The 24314-nt window shown below is 41.7% G+C and overlaps 1 protein-coding gene across 4 annotated transcripts in view; it reads right to left on the reverse strand.

The window, feature by feature from the left end:
* The window catches only part of abr (ABR activator of RhoGEF and GTPase), a 126147-nt gene that overhangs the window by 23772 nt on the left and 78061 nt on the right, over positions 1–24314 (reverse strand). For all 4 annotated transcript variants that reach the window (XM_018691422.2, XM_018691423.2, XM_018691424.2 and 1 more), the window contains 5 exons: positions 24086–24161; positions 23821–23925; positions 20254–20328; positions 15235–15332; positions 15005–15136 (listed from right to left, as the gene is read on the reverse strand). In XM_018691422.2, coding sequence (XP_018546938.1) covers positions 15005–15136; positions 15235–15332; positions 20254–20328; positions 23821–23925; positions 24086–24161 — 486 coding nt within the window. The remainder of the gene's footprint in view (positions 1–15004; positions 15137–15234; positions 15333–20253; positions 20329–23820; positions 23926–24085; positions 24162–24314) is intronic.

Here is a 24314-nt window from a genome sequence, read left to right on the forward strand (position 1 = left end):
TTTGATATTTAACAACTGAGTCAATCTCTCTTTGTCGCATAGTTACAGCTGAAGAAAATCCTAAAAGGCACAACATTAGCTGCAGAATCAACAACAAAATTCAAATGTGTCATTGCTTGGCTCAAAGTGTATTTGTTCACTAAACAACAGAGCCTTCTCTGTGGAGATAATTACAGCTCAACAACACAGTGAACTTTCTTTAATTACAACTGATCCGCCCATCCCTGGCAAACAGCATACAGCATATAGCCCAAGCCGAGATAAAACGTGGGTTTGCTTTAAAAAAACACCCATAATGAAAAATGAAGTTAAAGCTGTACAAGGCAAATTTGCATTTTTGAAACCCCAAGTGGTGGTGTAAAATAACTTTTTGGGATTTTTAAAAACATTACTAATAACGCACCAAAACATCATGAAACTGCATAATCCTGAGTGTCTGGGTCTAGTTTTTCCACAGCAGGAAGTAGCTGAAGAGATTATGATAAGAAATCTTTCCATGGCGCGTTTACTTTCATTGTGGTGTCCAGGTATTTCTGGATTGCATCTCCACGTGCTGTACCTTGCTCCGGGATTTGTGGGCACAGACAAGATTCCCAGTTGCTGTCATACCTGGCATTACTTTAATCTGGGGGATGACATATTCTACTGTGTTTCAGCAGCACTTTCTGATGTAGACTGGTGCTGGGTGCGATTTCTTCATATAAACCACCCTGCCCTTAAGTGTGATGTGGATGTGAACCCGCTACGCTTAAAGTTGTGATCTCTGCTTGACTGGGACAAGGCTGTGTTACATCTGAACACTGTGACCCAGTTCCAGTGATGAAGAGAGTGCAGCCTTGCAGGATGACAATGTTGCTGACCTGCTTGAATAATTCACTCTGAAGTGTAAACCCATAGCTGACTGGACGCAGCCACCTGGAAGATTACACGAACAGGGAGGAGAGAGATGGGACTAGTAGAGAGAGACGAGGTGACAGGATGATCTTGAATGACACGAAATGAGACGAGAAAGTATTACGCAACTGGAGGTTATAGTAAAACGCACTGGCGGAAAAAAATTAAGCACAGCTATCTAAATGTTAGGAAAGGAGGCTTGGATAAGACCATATTTCACACAAGTACACTGGATTTAAACTGCCACAAGACTCATTTTTTTGAAAGTTTTTGGAAGTGTGTCAGTGACACTGTTTCTAAGACATCCCACCATCATGAGCCATAGCCATTTTAGCTATAGCCAACTTATGGCATGAAAGCCAACAAGAATATTTCCCTTAAGTGTTGAACTATTCCTGCTGTTGAACAAAGAAGGTCCTGCCTGGCCTGTAATGTCTAAATATTACTTTCAGCACAAAATGTGACTGAGGTGATGCACAATGGGCAGACAACTGAGGACACTCCTTAATGAAGGACACAAAATCCCACACAATCAGGAAAATCAGTTTCATAAGATCTGACATTTTCTTTTTCCCAACAGAACTGGATCAGCTATTCTGTTAACTAATTCACAGCAGCCCCCACACCCTCCCAGTCCCTCCTTTCAGTCACCAATAATGAGTAAGAAATACGACCATAAAAATAAATAAATAAAAATCAGTGTAGGGTCAAAACCTCATTAGTAGGTGAAGAAGACGAGTCAATGTTTAAGTGGAAAATCAATTAATCAATCAGTGGAGACTCCACCAGCTTCAGCATCCTGATGATTGTGTTGTTATGATGACCAGTCTTTGTGTAACAGTGTTAGCAGAGCAGCACAGACAAACCACCTCAGGCTTGTAAGGAGGAGCTGCAGCTGAACACTTCATCTCTGATGTACCACACTACCCTGCCTTTCTCCTTCACTCTGCTTTGATCCTCAGTTTTTCTCCCCTGTCTCCTTCCAATTCACGGATAAAGAGGACAGATTAGAATCTACACAAGAGTGTTTTCTACCAGTGATCGATACCGAGTAGTCAGTGGTAGCATTAGTGTGGCTGGATCATGATGGCTTCTACCTAACCAGAGTTGACCTGCCTTCTTCACGACAGCTGAGTGAAACATCATCAGGTCATACTGGAGGGAGAGGAGGAAAAGATGGAAGTAGGCAGAGATGCAATCAACAACAACAACTCCTCCGCTGCTCCTGGAACACACACATACAGTACATATTCCTCTCTCGGCTATTATACAACACGCATTACATAATTCAAATTTGTGACTCTGTGAAATAGACTTTTGAGGTGCCCTCCTTCATAAACACCCACTCAGCTCTTTGAAAGCAGCACCAGCACAGGGAACAGGTACACACTCGAGCCGGCGCCCCCACCGGATCAACACATTTTCTGCTTCTGCCAGGGACGTTTTTTTTTTTTTTTTTTTTTTTTTTTTTTTTTTTTTAAGATTGCTCAGATGAATTCAGTACGACGTGCTGGTTATGCAACAGGCTGCTTCAAGCGAAGCGAAACACAGAGAGCACTCATCATCTGAGAAACACTAAGAGCTGGAGAGAACAGTGTTGTTCTCCAAGGTTATTTACACAATGTGCATTTTAGTGGTTAATTTGATAGTGGAGTATTTTATAACGACCATTATCAAACTGTGCCTTATTCAAGTCTTGCATAGCAACATCAGAGAACTTTTTAAAAAGTACATGAATTGAAGCCATTAACAGAAACATAAAGCACACTTAAAGTCAAGAACTGATCTATGCACAATTCCTCTCTACAGAGGTTTAACATTCCTTAATGTGTGAAGAAGGCAGAAGATCAAGTTGAAATTCTTGGATGCTTGACATGTTACATGTGGTGTCAGCCTGCTCTGCAGCACCAGCACTGGATTTGGTGAGGCCTTAAACACTGGATAACTGCACTGGCAATGATCTCATCTTTTACACAGCTGACAAGTTCAAAACATCCTGGCGGGCAGTCTGGAGGGATTTTAAAAACATTTCCTCCACATGAAAACAATTACATCATCATTAGCCTAATTTGTGGTGGCAAAAATGGGCCCAATACTGAGGTCCCTGGTCAGAAGCCAATAAACAGAGCTTTGTTATTAAGGTGCTGAAAGAGTTACGCAAAGTGTGGAAGCAGCTTATAATGATTACTGTCATATGTTTACATCATTTTAACTCATTACAGCATATGTATATCTGCCAAGTGAGGAATGCTTTGTTTCGTTAGTGAATAAACACCTGTCAGGGTGGCCAGCTGTCAGCCTGGCTGCACATTTGTAAGGCAGGACTGGAAAAGGCCTGCATTATCAGCGGTGACTGTAGACTATAAAGACATTGATAACACAATACTTGATTTAATAAGGAGAATGGATGGGGTTTTTGATATTGACTTGATAAAACAAACAAACAAACAAAAAAAGACAAATTAGGTAAAAGCTTTAGTGATCATCAAGAGTTCATGCAGTCTGAACAGTCCGGACAGGAAACAGGGAGTCTCCCTCCCTCGCCCTGGGACAGGAAGTCATAAAGCAGGATCAAACGCCTGGCACTGCTCATGGTCCTGCCATATGAATAGTATAATGTCATGGGAAGTCATAGACTCGACAACAACTCAAAGCCTCTGCAATAACCTAAGTTATGAAAACTTGATCCTCTGAAGGTAACAGGGTTTTCAGAGTGCAATTCTGCAGATTCTGTACATGAAGCTGAAAGGTTATTCATGATCATCTCAGTAGTACACAACCAAACTGCCCTGTTTCTTGTGCATTTACATTAAACATGGAGAAGCCTTGTCTCACTCAGTTAAGTGGAGTGGAAGGAATATGGAGAGGTCATCAGGACTTGCTGAAATGTGAAGAGGGGGAAAACAAACACGAAAGCACCAAGTTTTGATCTGAGTTAAAAACCTTTACAAAGTCCACTATTTCTGTAAAGTGCTGAAATAGCTCCCAATAAAAATATTTTGAAAAAACACTGATCTAAATCAGACTTAAACTTTATAAGTCTCTATAATATAATCAGCTGTCATGCATTTACTGAATGTTGATGTTTGTTTGCTTCTGACCCACTGCACTGTTATGGTTTGGTATAAATCTGGACCACATAAACTAGATCTCCGCCACTGTACATCAGCTCACACTCACATTAGGGTTAAAGGTCACAGTCTAGATGAGGCCACAGGCTAAAGACACTATTTTTGGGGGCCTTTCACTCACTTTAAATCTCCCTACAAGCCCGAGAAGAACTCTATTAATAAGCGTATTTTCCTCAGCCAGCAGTTTTTCATGTCCACTCATTCTTCTCACTGTCTAGCAGGGAAATTCAGTGTGTGTGTTTGTGGCTGGGGGCTTTCTCTCTTAACTCACCCATGAATGCAGTTAGATCACTACGAGAGCCAAACAGATGCCTCTGCAACACTCTAGCATGCAAAAACTGCATGCAGCAACCCAAAAATAACAGCTGCAGTACCTCAAGCTACTGATTAAGAGTCAGCTACTGTTTCATCCTCATATGGTGTGGAAGAATCACAAGCCCAATGCAAGGTACGAACCAGAGATTTGTGAAACTGACTAGCTTGGAAATGGGAAATTATGGACAGTCTTCCTTTACAATCTAGCAACTAGCAGAAGCTTTGTATACCTTCATGAGCGCAGTGCTGTTGGTGTTGTCACTCACTGACAATGGCAGTGTGAGAGCTATTGGAGCTTTAGGAGCCCAGCAGAGCGTATTAAGGCAGATCTGACAGCTTACTGAGGCATACACGCAGATACAGTATATAGTTACTTCAACAAAGACTGTAGGGCTCAGGGACAAGGAGTAGCCTAGGAATGAGCACACCCATGGTTATGGTTATTGTCAGGGGTGAAGCTCATATTTCAAAAATTATTAGAATTTTCAAGAGGGATGTCAGTGAACAATAAACTGCAAAAGCGACTGGATAAGATCAGACAGACAATATTAAAATCTCATATGATTGTGTTGGTCAAACCATTTGCTGTTCTTCAGCTGTTTCTCCCATCTTGTTGGGGAAGGCCATCAAACTTTGTCTAAACATCATTAGATCTGAACCAAACAAAATGTTGTCATTGGATCGTGGATGTTTCACAAAGCTTCTCCTGAGGCTGGAGAACGGAAAACCAGGATGTCAGTAATCCCTCTGACACATTATACTACCGGACAGATTCTTATGGACGCTTCTGGAGAAACGTTTAGAGTGAAATGCTACACAGTAGACAGGATGTAGTAGGAAAGTGTGGTGAACTGGGAGGTCAACCTGCAACACAAGTCCTTCTAAAGTGTGCGTGAACAAAGTATGGAATCCAGCTAAAGGGTTAAACAATGAGAACTTCCTTGAAGACGTCAGTAAACCAAGACAATAGCCATGCATCTACAAAGTTAGGAAGCAAATCTTACATGTGCTTTGGATTAATGCCTCTGCAACTCAGCATTACACAAGAAAGCATTCTGCCAATTATTATAATTCTATTTAGTCCTGGTGCAGACCGCTGCCCCACTGTCCTCTACACCATATCTCCAGTTCCTATAAGAAACTAAACCTCATACAGGCCCCACTGGACATCAACCATCCTGCATAATGAGGTGCAGAACCACACTGGGCAAATACTTGCTCAATCGCAGACCCCAGCTCTGGCCATGTGGAAAACATCGTAGTTCCTGCATAATCATCATGTCTAAACAAACAGCTGAGAGGAGCATTTTAACAAAGTGACATTTGAGTAACTGTCCAACCCAATCACCAGTGTGCCTGGGGTACAGTGTGGTTCAAAACAAACTCAGCCCAGAGCAAACGTCAGTTACAGATGGATATCCATCATATCTCACTGTTGTGGAAACAGTTCTGGTACCCTGACTGGTCGCTTGAAAGCAAGAACGGGCTCACCACACTGGGACACAGTGTGTTGCTAAGGCCCATTTACTTTAATATTGGCCGGAAGGCTGCCAACAACAGCAAGAGGAAAAGGGAGAGGGAGGCGGTGGGGGAGAAAGTATTCTGGTCTCACTGGGTTTTGGGGGATAAAAAAGACAGAGTTGCATCTGGTGGTCAGAGACTTGGTTCTGGCAGTGATGTGAAATCTGATTAAGAAAGAAAAGAAGTCAGAGAGACAGTGAGGGTTGCCTCTGTGGAGCTGTCCCACCAGTCAACCAACAAAGGATGAAGGAGGAAAGTGTGGAGGAGAGAGAGAGAGAGAGAGAGAGAGAGAGAGAGAGAGAGAGAGAGAACAGGCTAATATTATTGGGAAATATATGTATTAACTTAGTAGCAGAGAGTTATATGAGGAGATTGATACCGCTCCCATGTTTGTCCATCAAATTAAAGGCTACAGCCTGTAGCTGATCTGCTTCCCTTAGCGTAAAGACAATAGATTTGTTGTCTTCAGACAGATCCAGCCTATTGGTTTCCCCCTGTTTCCAGTCTTTTTGCTAAGCTAACCAGCTGCTGGCTGTAGCTTCAGACAGATGTAAGAGTGGTATCAATCTGCTAATCTTTCTCTCAAAAATAAGGCAAACAAGAGCATTTTCCAAGATGTCAAACTACTACTACTAGTCACCAAACCACTAACAAAGCAGATAATTTCTGCCCCAATATTTTTTTCTTAATCCAATATATGGTCCATTACAATTTAAGATAAAAAAACAAATAGCCCAAAACAATAGGTAAACCCTGGGAATGGATCAAAGAGGACAGAGCTGAAAACAAAGCATGCATCTTCAGGCAGACTTTAACATGCGGGACATTCAACCATTGACCACACAGGGATTTCTCAGACCTACAGCTGATGTGAGACCTGGACAATCCTTGGGTTGAGCCTCACAGTGCGCCTGGCAGGCAGAGCCAGGCATGAAATGAGCTTTAGTCCTCAGAGAGTGAGACTGGGACCATGATGACAGGGATGAGGTGAATCCCACCTCCCCCAAAGTCATCTGTTGTCTCTAAATCCACAGCTTGAGAAGAGTCGTGGAATGTGTGTATGTGAGGTTTATATGTGAATTAGAGGAGAAGAATAACCTGGACCAAGGAAAAAAAAAACCTGTATTAAACTTGATATGTCCCAGGATTCAGAGAAAGAAAAACTGTTATAGAGTTCACATAAGAGGGAACAGGAAAGCCTTTCCTCTCTGATAGTGACAAAAATACACTGTGTCACCATTTGTTAGTCTGCTAACACTCGTCCCCTACTATGAAAAATGGATGAGTCGATTGTTTTCAACATAACATGGTGACAAAGACAGTGAAAGGCTGGGGTGTTAAGAAAAAGTCTACTTGTCATTATTAATGACCACTTCTAACTTCTCTCTGTGTTTTTGTCTTTGACTGCAGAGCCTCTGTATTATTCTCTTCAGCTCCCAGGTTCCACCACTACTGAGCAGCTGAAACATTAAGAGAGCCAGTGGGAAATTTTAAAAACAATCAGGTTAACTGATCCTGATTGGTCTAAACTGAAAAGTGAAGCTCTCATGGTCGGACAAAGAGGTTTTCATCCCTCTCACAGTTTTATCTGAACACACGATTGACGGTCTCTGTGTTCAAATATGACACTCTTTGTATTAGCTGACCCCACCCCCCCACTTCAGACTGTTTCCAATTATCTTTGAACCCTGACTCCTCCACGAGACAAAAGGGCAGTAGGAAATGCGTGAAGAGATTCACAGTGTCTCTCTGGAGAGTATTTCATTTGTCAGGCTGTGATGAGCTCCTTTGTTCTCACTTTAACTCTCAGCATCACATAATTGGCCACCATCTGGGGCTCTCATTCCTATTCTCCTCTTCTATCCCTTCCCATTCTGTGTCTCTCTAAGTGCCCTCTCCACATGTGCTACACATGCATGTTCATGGTAGGAAATCATACATCTGTTGTCAATCCCTTACACTTCCCTGAAAGATTATGTAATGTTATAATGAGGACCAATTACCAAGCAGCTCGCTCTCGACATCTTGGAGGTTCAGAGGAGGGCAGTGTGTTTGTATTTTCTGCCGTAGGAAAGATGGAGAGGGATAAATGGGACGGTGAGGGAAAAAGAGACAGAGAGGAATGTGAAGGAAGTCACACAGCGATCCTTTGGCCTTTAAATGGCCTTTTTATAGTCTCACTTTATTCTTTCATAAGGTCCTCAGTCATCCAACGGCTACGGCAAAGCTTCTCTGTTTTGCTCTTCCTACACGGTTCACAGTTCACTCTTTAAACTCAGCTGAATCAAAAGTCTGTCCAACGCCTCCGATTTGTACGCAGTCCAGCAGCTGAGATTTTAACCGGTTCTGGCATCTCCTTACTATTAGATTCAGAATTTAGTTAGATTTTGCTCATCACTTTCCAAAGTGAAATTTATTCTGATTTTAGCCACGTTGGCAGTGTGTCTCTAGTCAGACTCTGTGGATGTCACGTCTTCTCCCTCTACAGGTAATGTGAGACTTTTTAAATTTTTACTTTAAAGACTCTCATAAGATGTGCATGTTCCCAGTTAGTTAGGAGTGGGTTAGACTGGAATGAATGTGTGGTTATATCTCTGTGATTTAAGCAATGATGGAGCAGACTTCATGGGCTAAAAGCAGAACTGTGAGTCAAAGTGCAACCAACTGTGGCTCACAATACAAATGTAGTTAGGCCACTTGCTCTACATGATTAACATCATTCCACTGATGTTTATGCACAGAATATTACTGTTTTCAAGGTCAGACCAGTCCAACATACCAACATATTTTCCATGAGAAGATGGCATTATAACAATACATTATAATTCCTCATGCCTTGAGCCAAGATCATCAGAATCCAAGAAAAAACAACAAAAATATTGAGCTGGATGTTGATTAACTGTGTCAGGGGTTTTCCTATTCTACTCACAAAAAGAAAGAAAATTGGGTACCTGCACGCTTGCATGATCTAAGAATGCTTACAGGATTGCATGTAGTTATTTAGGGCATGAATATCCCAAGTGGCAGGGAGTGTTTTTTTTTTTTTTTTAAGTGGGAACAAAGGCTGTCTAAGTGAGGGGTTGTGACGGAGGAGCTTCTTTGAGGGAAGATGACAAGGAAAGACTAAAAATCCATCAAAACGCTGCTATCAGCTCCACTGATCAAGGATCGTCTGATGAGGAAGTTGGCTTAATTGGGACTCATCAATAAAAAAGCACCGTATGCTCCAACACAGGCAGAGTATGAGGGATGAGCCTCATTAAAAACCGTCGCTGAAGAAACTGTATGGGAACATAAAGAATAAAATAAGCAGGTTTAGGACTAAAAGAGTAACAAAGACTTGGGACAATATTTGTCTCCTGAATGAATGTACACGCTCCATCCTGCTACAACCCCCATACCAACACACACACACACACACACACCTGGCCAGACAAAGGAGGCACAGGCTAATAAACACCAGGTAATGTAGCAGGCTGGAGTTATTGATATAATTTACAATGCATTAGCCCATCACCCATTTGTATATGTATGTGAGTCTGTGGTTTGTCCCAAGGGGGTTTGAACACACACAGCAGAGTCCCATCTGTTAGTGTTGTTGACAGCTGTGTGTGTATGTGTATGTGTTTGTGTGTGTGAATATGGCTGCAGGGGGTGTGTAGGGTGGAAACATGACAGATCACAGTTCTAAATGACAGGAGGCAGAAACAAAATAGATGATACCATCTATTAGACATTAATTTATATTAATACCTACACAATGACATATGAACACACACATGCACATGCACGCACACACACACACACACACACACACACACACACACACACATTAAAACCACTCAGCTCCATGTTCAAAACAAATACTACATGACATACCACCACACTGGGTGCCCCAGAGGCAAGACATTCTTAACAGAAATTACATCCCAGGAAAAAAAAGTTGGGAATCTTAGGCAGTTCCCATGAAAAACAAAAGAGAGAAACAATTCATTTTGTTCCCCTTGGTGTGAATTATATGTTACACTGCCACAGGATCTAGAAATTATTTTCCTCTGACGACTACAAGAATATGAATAATCCCAAGAATGTTAATTTTGTGCTGATTTCCTTATCTGCTCACAAATACTTTCACTGTTTTCTGGTGAAATTTTCTTCCTTGTTTATACATAGTCTACATATTTCTAAATGCACTCACCATGCTGTGTTTCACTCTCATGACAGCCTGATGCTGGCATGACATTTGATTGAGTGCTCAAAGATTAGATCAGAGCTTGAGGCCTGCACTCTCTGCACTGGCTGAATGCCACTGGTCCACAAACTTCACTGCTAATTGTCCACATGGCTGGTCTGCTATTAGCGCAAACAACGGCACTTTCACTAATAAACCCTTCATGTAGCATGTAAATGTCAAACTTTGCATCTAATGCTTCGTGTAGAGGAAAGAGCTTCAGCTCTTAAGTGGGAGAGCGAGTGCATATAGATGCTTGCCTCAAACTTTACAACCCCTCTGCACCCGTAGTTTTACAGTAACGCAGGCTAATGCGTGCACCCCTGTCCAGCCCCTTGGCTTCAGGGAGGGAGCTAAGAGCTGCCAGGAACAAACAGCTTCATCGCCCCCTTCTCTTTTTGTTCCTAATGTCCAACTTCTCTGGCTCCCATTATCTCCAGGAACCAGTTCAGAACTATCAGATTACTGAGGCCTGGTAACACTGTTGAGATGGGGGGGGTTTGACATGCGCTCACCCCGGATTACAAACCAATAAAAACAACCCCCCAGCGTCTTGCAGAGGGAGGTGAGAGAGTCTGAGGGAGGGTGGGCAGAGGAGGGGAGGAAGGGGGTTGAGAAGTTGAGGTGATGCTCCTCTGCTGGGGACATTACTGGAGATGTTACATGATTCAAGGAATAATAGGATCACCACATGTGGCTGCAGAAAAGAGCTATGTGCAGGACAAGACACTGCAGAGAACATGTAGTTCTAGTGTGGACACACAGTATACGATATATGTAACACTGTCAGCAGTACATTCAGAGCAGATCTCTTAAGTGACAGATTCAACAACATGGACGCTGGCAATGTGCTGACTGTTTTAAAACAGGGGATTTCAAAGTCTGACACTGAAAACTGAGACTACATGCTTTTAGATCCACAGTTCCAAGTCATCTGGGGGATTTGGTGAATGTAAACAAGTAATACAGTGTTGCCATGGAGTCAAGTGAGGTATCTGCAGGCTACAAACTGAGCCCCTATTTTTAGTCTATGTTTGTTTACATTTTGGCAAATTGACACCATTAAAAGTATGTTGAATTAGCCATTAGCAGTTCCAGTGTGCAATGTACCCATGAAGAGACAATTATCACTGAATTATTGAAGAAAACTTAAAGATGTGAAGATTCTCAGACAAGTTCTGGAGATATAAGGAGATCACTATTCACACTGTCATATCTGTGTGTTCAGATCTGACTGAGTTATGACACTGAGAAAGTGTCTGAGAAGAGAATGATTATTGTGGATAATTGCAGCAATCAGACACTAAGTGTTTTAAAGAACCTTTGCCTCTATGAGCTGTGTGCCACAGCTGCTCCTGCTCCAACTCCTAACTGCATAAGTTGGCCAAAATACAATAACTAACTTCCAGTCGTTTTAAACCTGCCCCTTTCACCTCACCCTTTAAAAACCTCTGTTCCACAAAAACAGACAAAAACGTCAATCTAGAGCTTTGAGATATGTGTTATCCATAAAAGGGATCCCATTTCCTCTTCAAAACCAGTCCCCCATGGTGCAACAGCCGACAGAGACTGACTGAACTGCTGAGGGTGCTGGTGGTGGGTGTATGAAAGACAGCGCAGTCTTCTTCTGATAAGACAAGAAACAAAAGCCTTAAGAGGTGAGCCCAGGGGAGGCTGGGATGGGGTGTACAAGGGCTGGGTTACCAGATGAAAGCATTGCTGACGTTGGGTGATATGATGCGTTTCTGCTACACAAAGCACTGGGGCTGTTAACCTAAACAGTTACATAATCGGTCGTCTTGAAGACAAGCATCGCAAGCTACAGCTGACACATAAGGGTCACTTGGGAGAACTTGCACTTTCCAATAGTAACCACCAGTTCAGGACTTGGAGTCTCTTTATAGCAAGACTGAACACAATCCTGACAACCAGAGATTTGTGAAACATTACACTGGCACATCTCTGGAGTATTATGAAGGTTTGATCCTGAAAAAACATCTAATTGGAGCTTTCAAAATGTAGTTTTGACGTCTGAAAGCAAAAATAATCTCTGAGTCTCTGATTGTAATTGGGGTCACACCATCTGAACAAAGGTTTGTTTAGCCGGAGGACAATCAGTGGTCGAGGAACAGAAATATCAGTGACAACATGCCAAAGAATTTCACACTCGAGGCGGCGCTTTTCTTTAACTGGCAACTTTAGGAGCTGATACTGATCAATTTCCCAAATCGCCTGCTCAGAGACATTTAAGAATCCATTTGTGTTGCCAGTTTGAAGGACAGGGGGAGCGAAACCCCGACATTGGAAGATTAGCAACATGACCTCAGAGATCAGAGGTTATCTGCTCTGGGTGAAGTGCTGGAAATAAATGGTAGTATTTCCCCTGTGGTGAGGCTGTGGTTGTGGGTGTGTGTGTGTGCATGTGGTCACTGGTGGACATCACTAACAATATATATCCTGAACACAAAGACACACCATTTACAGGAAAGTCTCAAAAATCCTATACGTAATCATCAGTCACTATAAAAATAAAATCTCTGGCCTGAATCATAACATCTTTTGATGACAGAGGCGATCATCTTTCTCATCAGTAACAAAGTAAAGGCAGTGGGCAAAAGAAAACTGCAGGCCCAATATGCCCATTTACGGTCAGTCAGTATTCCACAAGCTTGTTAAATAAATCAGAGGGTCTCCAGAGAGGAAAGCAAAACACAGAGGGCTCCTTCTAAACTCAGCTTCACCAGGAAAGCAAACAGCTTGGGTCCAAGTGAAAGTCTCTTTAGATAGAGCAGACTGATGTCCCTAATTCTCTAAAAAAAAATGTGTGAGAGAATTAGCCTGTTAGGTTCCTTGGCTGTCATAACCCTAAGGCATGAGATATCTGTTTAATGTGACCTCAGCCCTGCTCAGGATTTCATCACACCTTAGTGACGATAAACCAACTCTGCAATCACAGGAGTAAGTCTTTAACTTCTGTAGTGAGGAGGCAGTGTTGACAGTTTCTCTATCAAAATCATCCACTTCTTTCTCTATCAAGCACTCAACCTTAATCCAGACAAACCCCCTCTACAATACACACTCACACACCATTCCCACCCCCTCCTCTGAGTCTGGGACAGGACATGCTATTCTCTCTCTCCATTTCTATCCCCCTCTCTATTTTCCCCCCTCTCACAGTGAGCTAGTGAACATGTGGTGTATTTATTTGTTTTTTTTTAGCTGTTGTTGGCTTGAAGTGGATGTTCCCAGCAGCAGCAGCAGCATTTGTCTCTTTGACTGGCAGCCATACCAGAGGGTGGGCTTTACTGTCATATAAGATACAACGCTGAACCACTGATGAACTACTGAACCTTCTGTGAAAAGATGGGATGATTCCTCTTAACAAAAAATTGAATTAAACAGTGTATTATTCATCTGAAAAACTAGAAGTAAAACTAGTTACAAAATCTTTTATCTGTGACAACCGAGGACTGCTTACTAACTAACTGAAGGCGTTATTGAAGAATTTGTTCTTCTGCCTTGAGCCAAGTTACTTTACACACAAACAGAAACACATGTACAGTACTTTCTGTGCATGCACGTGCACAATTATCTTATGATCCCCTCATGGGTTCAGGAGCTGACCCAGTTAACAAAATCACACAGACAGAAAAGTAAGGTTGGTAAATAGGTTTAAGTCCTAGAAGTCAATCAATCACTGATAGCTGGGCAAAGAATAGGAACTGTTATGATGAAGATTTTAATCAATTACAACCACACTAAACTCAAAAGACTAACTGGTAATACATATTTCTACATTAATTATTTTGGAAACATCTAGGCTCATAATGAGAGACAAACCAGTGCCACATTAAGATGCACTGCCATTTGTTCTTCAGAAGGAATCCAAGGCAACATTCAAGGACACAAATCACCAAACTGAAAAAAACAGTGATGGTGACAAACAGGAAACGCTACAACAAACATGTTGTGGGTCTTTTTCTACTCAAAGACCTTGTGAAAAATATACGACAAGAACTTAGTTCTGAGGAGAAACAGCTTACCCACTCAAGAACATAAGATGTATGAGATATTTTTGAGATGCATCCTGTCCTTTAAAACGCAACGTTATGTGAGTGATTCATGTTTGCCCCACTTTCTCTCTGTGTTAGACAGGAGATTTGTATTCCCACTGCAGCCTGTCACTGATGCTGCTTTTACCAGCTATGTGCAGCAGCAACAAACGGTGGAATGTTTTATCTGATTTATTTCATATATTAGATTTAGAGAGCTAAAAGTGTCAGAGGCAGGCTAATAAATAACCTGCTACAAGCTGCCCTCTGGCACCGACACATCACTTGAGAAAAACATGAGGACATTAATTGACGATAAGAGCAACTAAAACCCTCAGAGTTGACTCAGTTGCATCAAGTGAAGCTCTATTGATTACAGGGCAGCAGTGGAGGAAATGTTTAGCGCAGCAGCAATTTGACTGAACTGCAGGAAAATGACAGGAGTCAAGCTTCACTCGACCAAACCCATTTTCCTACCAAGTTCTGGAAAAATAGAAATATGACACTGTAGGCTGTTCTGTAAAACCTAAACAACCATGCAGCATTTTGCTTCAATTCCAAGAAACCACAGATTCCACTGTGTAGGCAGCTTCTAGTTAACAAGAGTCTGAAAGGGACTTTTATAGGGACATTTCTCACAACAAGACAGGGGAACCCCCCTTAAATAAACTCTCTTTCAGACTATTAATTCAACCAGCATCATTAGAGGCCGCAATGACAAAACCACTCCATTGTGCGTGAAGGCAAGACAGCTAATTAAAATGAGTCACATGCTGGGAAATCTCCCCCAAGAGGACACAGGCGTCTCTCTTTGAGTATGGTTTATTTTTGTGATGGTATGTCAGCAGCTGTCCTCTTACCTGGACCTGCCCCTTTCCCATGATCTTGTCCACGATCTCGTTGTCGTCCTTGTTGAGCATGCTTTTGTCGTAGCACTTCTCGTAACACAGGATCCGCAGGTGCTGGGAGCCCTCCAGCTCGATTTCAAACTCCTATTGGATGACACAGAAAAAGGAGAATAAGATATTTTCCTGTGCATAGCGACAAAAACGGAGCAATGTACAGTAAAAGGGCATGTTATGTCACTGACTTCATTCCACTGTGGCTCTGTGGTGTCTCTAAAGACTCGGGTCTTGGCCTTGCTGACAAAGTATCCATATGAGTCCACTTCAAGGGTGCAGTATAGATCTAAAAAGAAACACAGAAGACAGATCCATCAGATATGGTGATAAAATAACTTTAATGGTCTTCAGACTGAAAATGAAAAGCACTGACTAAACATTCAGGTTTCTTGACTGATCTGTCACTGCTACATGACACATCTGGGTAGTTTTATGAGATATTCTAATAACAATGGAGTCTAATTAAAAGCTTCTGTTGATCACATTTTTATCATCTTGTAGTAAAGGCTCAGACATTAAAGGGTTATTAGAGTCATTAAAACAGACTTTTAGTGGGTAGTAATAATACTACATGGAGATGAAGGTCAGTATAATTACAGGCCAATTGTATTTATGGTCAGTGAGTCTCTCTACATTAAAGTCATGTTTTATCACATAATACTCACATATGGCTTTAACCAACAATTGTTTTCATTATTTAATAATCTACCAATTATTTCCTCAATTAATCATTTAACCATTTCTCCATAAAATATCCAGCTAATGGTCCAATACCCAGATTTTCAGTGTCATTACATTAGAAGATTAAGAAAACAATAAAAAAAATCACATCTTAGGATCTAAAACCAGTGAATTTTTTTCTGTCAGCAAACTAACTGATCAATCAACCAGTCGATTCAGCTCCCTACTCGTGCATCTTTCTAATACACCATCCAGAGAATGGCACATCACAGTGAATGAAAGTACTTTAGCTTTACAGCATTTGAAAAACCTGGGTCAATACTTGCAGTGCTATACACAATATTTCACTTAAGTCACTTATAGAGTACATATGCATTAACACAGTTCAGCAGTGATCAACATCACATACGTAAAAACACAAGTCTAAATAGATAACAGTCCTGAACACATATTCCAGCAGATTTTAAACAAAGGTTTCACAGTGACTGTAAGTGTGACTCAGTATCTAATTCTAGTGGCAGCTTTGTAACAAATGTGCAATTATAGGGTGAAAAAGGTTGTTTCCAATCAAAGTGAAATAGCCCTTTAAAATGTCAATATGTTGTAGTTTGTGAGCTGACAGACATCAATCTCCTGTCTGTGTACACAGTCAGTGCTGCGAGCCCCCCTCCACTCTTTACATCCTCACACCACAGTCGTCACTCCTCTGGGATCAGCTCGTGCTCTGCTCTTACACGGAGCAATTAAGTCTGTTAATGTGTTTCTTTAAATGCTGCTGTAGCTGTTCCTGCAGACTACGCTGCCGGCTGTCTGTAAAGTGTCTATACTACGTCCTGTGGCGTGGACCCGGTCCCTCGGGTGCACCTCCATCTGACAGCATGATGGATGGATGTACGGCTCCACCTCTCACGAGGAGAGTCACAGAGATTGGGTGAGGGAATGAGGGGAGTCGGTTGAATCTCATTTGCATATAAAAACACACTCGACAGAGAATTTAACACTGCAACATCAAATGCAATGTCATCAAAAACAAAAACAGCCTGACCTGGGTGTGGTTAACGTTACTGTAAGATACCGACCACGCAACCTGGGCGAGCAATGACTAGTTGGGGCAAACATTGGCATATGCAGCCATATACCTATCACTAACAGGACTATACAGTATAATGGAATCTCATTCCATCTGGTTTCATTCCTTCTTTGTTTGTTTTCTCAGCATCCTGAAAGGCTCTGGCATAATTACTCCCAATGAGGAAGAGATTAGCAGCAGTGGTATGAGGGAAGTTCAGCGGAGGGGATTTCAGTGTGACCATCTGGGGGATATTTATTGAATGAAGCAGTTATGGTACGCTTCCGCTACATACGGAAGCATAACAGCTCTTTGCAGTCACCTCTGATTTGACATCCGACATCCAAAAAATACACAAACTACCTGTCGGAGTCTGCTGACATTTGATCCAGCTAGTCACTTTTTCTGAGTACAAAAACAGCTGTTGGTTGTGTTAGGTTTTCAAAAAAGTAGTGAGAGCATTTGTTTTAGACACTCGTCTGAATTTAAACCTCTCTCTTTCATGTGGCCAGGAGTAGAAAAGTGTGTATTCATAGTCCTGGGCAGCTCCTAGATTTCTCTGAAAGTTGATTTCCTCTCCATCTGAAATGGGTTTATGCGCCCAGACCTAAAACTCAAACAAGGCCAGAGAGAGCATATTTAGAGAGGTCTTTTTGTGTCCTCGCTGTGGATCCAGGAGGGCTCTGGTAAGTAGGACAGACTAAAAGAGGCCAAACTCCATGAGTTTTCATTTTCCTGGCAGGTCACCATCAGGCTCAGAGTATGAGGGGGATAAATTGGTCAGCATGGGGTCTCTGACCCCTAAATGCACGGGGTAATGGATACCATCCTTTTCCATCTCAATTAGCTGAGGACCGCAGCCCTTGTTACATGTGTGTGTTCTTATACAGGAGGCTAATCTTTGCCAGGGGCTGTGTTGAATGCTGGGTCAAACTGCGGGTTCACAGAATTAGGAGACAAGTGATAATCAGTTAAACTAATCAGAGTCTCTACAGCCACAAGTCCCAGTGTTTATGGTTTGCTTGGAGGACTGAGGAGAAAACATTTTTCTAAAAGAACAAAATAAGGGTTGAACATGCAGAACTGAATTGTTTTCATAGAATCCAGAAGGAGAAAACTAAAAAAGCATGGCTAACAATGAATGAGGATGCATGCAGCCAGGGCTGTATTCGATTACATGCAGAAATCATGAGAGTCCTGAGAACATGTGAACACTTCCAGCAGTGTTTTACCTTTCATTTTTTACGGGTACACTGGTGAGTGAAAGAGTTTGTTCTGAATCAAGAATAAAATGCACTGTTGGTCGAGTAACAAGAAGAGCTATTACATAACTTCTTTTTTATCCTGACCAACTGCACTGTTATTCCATTACTAGTTCTATATCAAATATGAATTCAATTCAAACCTCTTTAGGTGTTGCTGGACAAGCTCATATAAGTGACACAGATAACTGCAGCTGGCCTCACTATAAATGCCTGTGTGATTTTCTCTCCTTTTGATCAACTGTGGCAGTTCAATTTGGCTCTGTGCTCACAGTCCCTATGTAGCATGGGCAAATACAATTTTACAGCATCAAGTTGCAGCAGCTGTTTAATACATACAGTGGGAGCAACACTCACGCATACATAAAAATAAACCAAGAACAAAGTGACGAGTTTTGCACCTCTCTACTAGTTCATGTTTTCCACAGATTTTTTTTAAACAGAGTTTTGGGGAGATGCTCCACTCTCTTCTCTGTGACCCAGTTTGACTACTTTGCCCTGGGCTGAATTTAAAGCCCTCTCCCATTGGGGGTGGGGGGCATTGTGACACAAATAACACAGGTCCAATAAGATCTTCCATTACAAACTTATGTGATTTTTCAATCAATAAAAGAAATAAGAAAGTATCAACTATTGTTGATGATTACATTACATACTTAAGATCTGAACCACTGAATAAAGACTGCTATTTCCAGTCATTACACATTTCCATTTTGATATGATAATTATTACCATATGCAACAACGGAGAGCGTGCATGCACATGCACACACACACACACACACACACACACACACACACACACACACACACACACACACACACACACACTATTAGGCAAAAGAGCAGCAAATTGCTTCAGAATCCTTGTGCAGAATGCATGGCTTGCAGGGGAAATCAGCACTATGAGAAATGTCTTATGCAGAGACAGTGAAGAAGACTGAGACCACATTGAACCTCAAACACACAGAGGCTGAATTACACAACAACATCACCAACACAACAACAACAACTACATAAAAAGGCAAATTGGATCTTGTCTGCAGGAAATGGTGTAATTTTAGTAATTTGTGGTATTGGGGAGACTCATACAAGACAGTATGTCGAACACAACGTCTCCCGTCATCTCTATGATCACGGCTGTTTTCTAAACATCTGTATGTGAGAAATTCTGCCAGTGACATGTTTCCTAAGATCTGCAGGGATATTAATATACTGCCACACACCTTTAACCTCCAATGGAATTGGAAGTCAATACGAAATGTTTGTAGGACACTAAGGAATAGATATTTGATCTGAAATTTGATTTTATTTTGTTTTGACTTTTCAGGATAAATGCCTCCGTAATCATGATCATCACTACCACCACAGTGATCACTAACAACACCATCACATCATCTTCCACACACTACCACTGTGGCTTGCATGCCCCACCTTGGCTCTGTACGCTCCACTGGACACACTGACATCAAACTGTATCAGTGGAACTTCCCAACTCCCCTTTACATGCACTTTCTTCATTTTTAAACCCCTCAGCTCTCAGCGCTCCATCAAGGATCAAACAGGCTTTCAGAGGAGAGAGCTTTCCAATCCATTACCCAGGAAATTTTAGCAGGCCCGCTTTCATATACTGAAGGCTGTCATGGTAACTGAGGAAATCATATTTCTCCCTCCCTGTCTCTTTTCCAGATATTTGATATTTGAACTGGTGCTTGTGTAACAAGGCACAAAGTGTACTGGAGCGCCAGCTGTCCACTACCGACACGTCTGAAACAGCCTCTGCACGGTCTTGCCAACATCACACAATCTGCTGTGCATGATTTAAGACATTCTTTCTCTTTCCTTTTTTATGTGCCTAGAGTGTTTTTGAATCATTTGTGATGTCTGCAAACGAAGACAACCACAGGAATTCCACTGAGGCTCCCACTTCTCCTCTGAGACTCCCTCTTTCTCCCACTCTCTCCCCTATCCTTCATCTTCCAGCTCATTCCCCAGATCCATCCATCCATCTGGCCTTCTCTGCATTGGCCACGGCATGATGGAAACTGCATGTGCAGGCCACAGTGATTGACTGGATCATGTGTTTTGCTGGCACAGACGTCCATGCGCAGCAACTATGCGCAAGGGGATGCTGAGCCAGGGTGTGAGCACGAGTGTGGTAAAAACAGAAATAAATGCTGTTTCTGGCCAACTTACTGGCTGACTCCTTGAAACCTTTGGCAGAGTGGACGATCACATGCAGAAAGCCGTACAGGCCAGGAGTCTCCTCATCTGGAAAACAAGCACACAGAGCAGTTAGTCCAGATCCTAGTGTAAATATGGTGACGCACTGTATTTAATAGTCATTCAGAGCTGGGGTTTGTGTGTGTAAAATATAAAGATAAAAAAGATAAACAAAGATAAACAAAGCAAAGATAAACAAGCATGAAAACTTATGACACACTAGACACTGCTGCTGTCTGTATCTCTACATACACAAAATGTTTTAGGCATTCCTTTAGGACACCAGGCCCCATGAATTGCTCATACAAACAGATGTGTCCTTAAAGTTGCATGTACCAGTGATTTAAGAGTAGCTATACTTTGAATTTTCTCTTTGGCACAAACAAATTCATCCAGATCCTGTCATACCAGACATGAACAGTCTGCATTTCATCATACTGAAATAAATGCACATGAATATTCTGTTCTGTTTTTGGGGATTTTAGGATTTTTATTGTCATCTTTTGATGCAGTAACTTCTACAGTGCAGTAGTTGTTAGAAAATGCTCTCAGTCTGACAGCTACCTCAGGGACTTGCATGCAGGGCAGTGTCCTGTGTTCAATCTGACAGTGTGTGCTATGATGTCTAATATCTCCATGACATGTCATGTCCCTTTGGCCACCTTGCATCTCAGTCATGGACCATTTTGCATTAGGAAGTTTTTTTCAAACCTTACATTTCTGTGACAGTTGAATGCTGCTCTGATGACACTTAAGTGGCAGCTGTATCAATACTTTCATGTAATACGACTACCAACACTAAATTTGTTGTTTTCATCTGATGATTTTACAAGTAGGGTGAAAGTCTTTTTTCCTCTTTGGTAACATTTTTGTGAAGGAGACTTCTCCACAAACAGAGCTGAACAGGTTGCCTTACATGGTGATTTTAGGGTGTAGATTGAACAAATGAACACCTAGTCATGAACAGATGGCATCCATCAGGCTGAAATGGGCAATTTACTGTAAGAGAAGTCTGTGCAGTTAAGAGACTTTGGAGAGTCTGACTTGGAACACAAAAAGTACAAGAGATTTAGAATAAGATTATGAAAATGTTCTTGCACGAGGCCCATTGTCAAGATTCTGCCTTAACTTCCACTTTCAAACTCTGTACTCTACTTTTCACCTCAAGGTCTAAAACCTTTTGAAAGTTTTTAAAATGGCTCATCAACATAAAAGTGCTCAGTGGGCAGCATGTGTGCTTTTCATTCCTCTCTGGTTGGGTGGTCCAAACTGTGGATAAACTTATCATTATTAACTTCCACTACAATAACTGTTCTCACCCTTCTAACACCCACATGCTGCTTTATCTTCAAGAGGAGGCACATTCAAATTCAAATGACATCAGCAAGAGGACATGAATACAATACACAAGATACATGGCTGAAGAAAATGGCTTATCTGAGGGTCTTTGTGAAAATTAACTGTTATTACAACCTTTCCTCAGATCAGTATCAGACCTCACATCAACAAGCACAGTCTTCTGCCATAACAACTGAGCTGACTGCTGAGGGGAGGTTTGTGGGTGGACGTTTTTTGGGTGGCCTGATATACCTCCCTCCCCCGTCTCGCAGACAGACACATGAAGGGGAGACACTGTTGCTTTGCTTAAGGCCTGTGAAGCCTGACTGTTTCCAGGTAAATAAACTATGATGGAGGGCTGCAGGACTGTTTGGAGCTCCACTGTAGGCAGCTGAGAGGAGAGCACTCAGTCCCCAGAGTTAACTTTGTATGTGTATGTGTATAAGTGACAGGGGAGTTCCACAGGGGAGACGGTTCAAAGGTTCAGCTTTGAGGTGGCCTATATGCTGCTATTAGACTGTCCTTTCAATTATAATCTAACCTGAGCAATAAATGCAGGAAACTCAGAGAAAACCATTAACTAATCAGTGATAATTCATAATGATTCAATCAAAGGAGTCAAATGAAAGCGTGAATATTTTGGGGTCTCTGTATATCATCAATCCTCTTAGTTATGAGAAACATTCCTTTGCCAGCTGGTCTCCATTTCACCCCCTACTGTGCTCCCTGCCTGTCATGTTACTGAGTTGTGTGTGTGTGTGTGTGTGTGTGTGTGTGAGTCGATGTGTCTGTGTGTCTATTTATGTTTGATTTACTGTATAATGAGGAATGGGTCGTGGGGCCTGAGCTCTGTTTTAGCACACAGGGATATCACCTCCCTGGAGAAAAATATCAACAAAATGATGGAGAGAGGTGAAGGTTTCATCAAGTTAGCAGAGTGAGTTAACATGTAAGGAAAAACCTGCTGGAGTCTGCCAAAGCAGGTTACATAATCCACCAAACTTTAATTCTGAAAAGTTTTTAAACATATACATTTTTAAGTGGTAGACATGAGGGAGAAGTTCATGGCCAGAGGATGTAAACTGAATCAAATAAATTCTGCTATTGAAAAAATGTCAAGGAATTTCAGATCAGGTCATATTTATAAAACAAATCTTTTATCTTTTCTGAACTAAATATTCATAAGGCTATGAACATAAAATAAACACTTCTGGAAGATTCTTCAGTTGGATAAGAGCTTAAAAATGCATTTAACATCCTCCCATATCAACAAGTAAAATATGAGGGGATTGGCTGATTAAATATGGTATAACCCCTTCAGCTATCTCCTCACAGATGTGCCTCCTTTATGCTGAATCCAGCAATCTATTTAAAAAACAGGTGCGATTTCATATTTCACAAAAAGACAAAAAAGAAAAAGAAAAATCACTTGTGCTGACAATAAATTCTATATTGGAAACGTGAACTCAAAGAGAATCATTTTGTTGAGACAAATCATTCAGTATTGTTTTTAAGATATATTGTAACTGAGGAAGTTCCCCTAAAATTCACCAGAATGTACAATTAAAATAAAAACCAAGAATCCCTATAATCACTACTTTAAATGTATTAAATGTCAAAATAATGGCTCACTTGCACAGAGATACCATTGTACATGAAGCAAACATGGATCATTTTTCTGTATAATATGAGAAAGATGAAGACAGTGTGCCTTTCACAGTCTTAAAACCTCTCTGTCAGCCCTGTGGTAGTGAGTGTGTGTTGTGTGTGCACGTGAAAGCAGAGACCCCTTGTGCCACTCGAGGAGATCGTAGTGGGTCGGCCAGATGGCTTTAATGTCACCACTCTGAAAGCCGTTGCAACGCGGAGATCTGGAGCAAAAACAAACATCTAGGAGCTGAGGGCTCAGCGCAGCCCACCGCCGACACACTGCGTGGCATTGACTGCTACGCGCTAGATGAGAAACATATTGTAACCTAGATTCATCTCCTGCACGGCCCCCTTCTCTCATTATGTGGCTTTTTTTGTGCTGAGAATGTAATAGATGCTTTTGTGTGAATTTAAACTCAAAGCAGAGAGGAGAGGAGAGGAAGGAGCAGCGGGAGTCTGTGTGTGTTTGTGATTGCGGGAAAGAAGCATAAGACACAGACAAAGCATCCAAACATAAGAGAATGAATAAGATACTGTGTGAGTGTTTCTTACCGTCTTTGTTACTGGTGACAGGAATGTTGTGGACAGTCCGGAGCTTGAAACAGGAGCTGGTCAGGACCTGGAGCTCCACAGAACTTAATACACAGGCCTGGAGATCTGGACAACACACAGCAACCACACAGCAACGGTCAAACTTGCACTTTCCTGTGGTGCAGTGTATAGAAAGTGGGTTTAACCCACTTCTTAATGAAGCAACACAATGCTTCCTGAGGACAGAAGTAGTCAATAGAACAATTCTAGTCAAGGCCAGTGTTACCTTTCTTCTGGAGCTTCTGGATGCTTTCCCTCCATTCTGACCTCTCGTAGTCAGATGACAGGAGGAACAGATAGCTCTAGATTCACAGAAAAAACACAGTTAACAGGTGCACAAAGGACATCTTCTCTGCACTAAAATTATTACTGACAAACCTAAAGGAGAATGAGAAATTCAACAAGAACACTGAAAATTTTACACAGAAAGTTCAACTGGAAATGCTATGGTGTGA

Source organism: Lates calcarifer, linkage group LG20 (genome assembly GCF_001640805.2).
Source record: "Lates calcarifer isolate ASB-BC8 linkage group LG20, TLL_Latcal_v3, whole genome shotgun sequence".
Lineage (NCBI taxonomy): Eukaryota > Metazoa > Chordata > Actinopteri > Centropomidae > Lates > Lates calcarifer.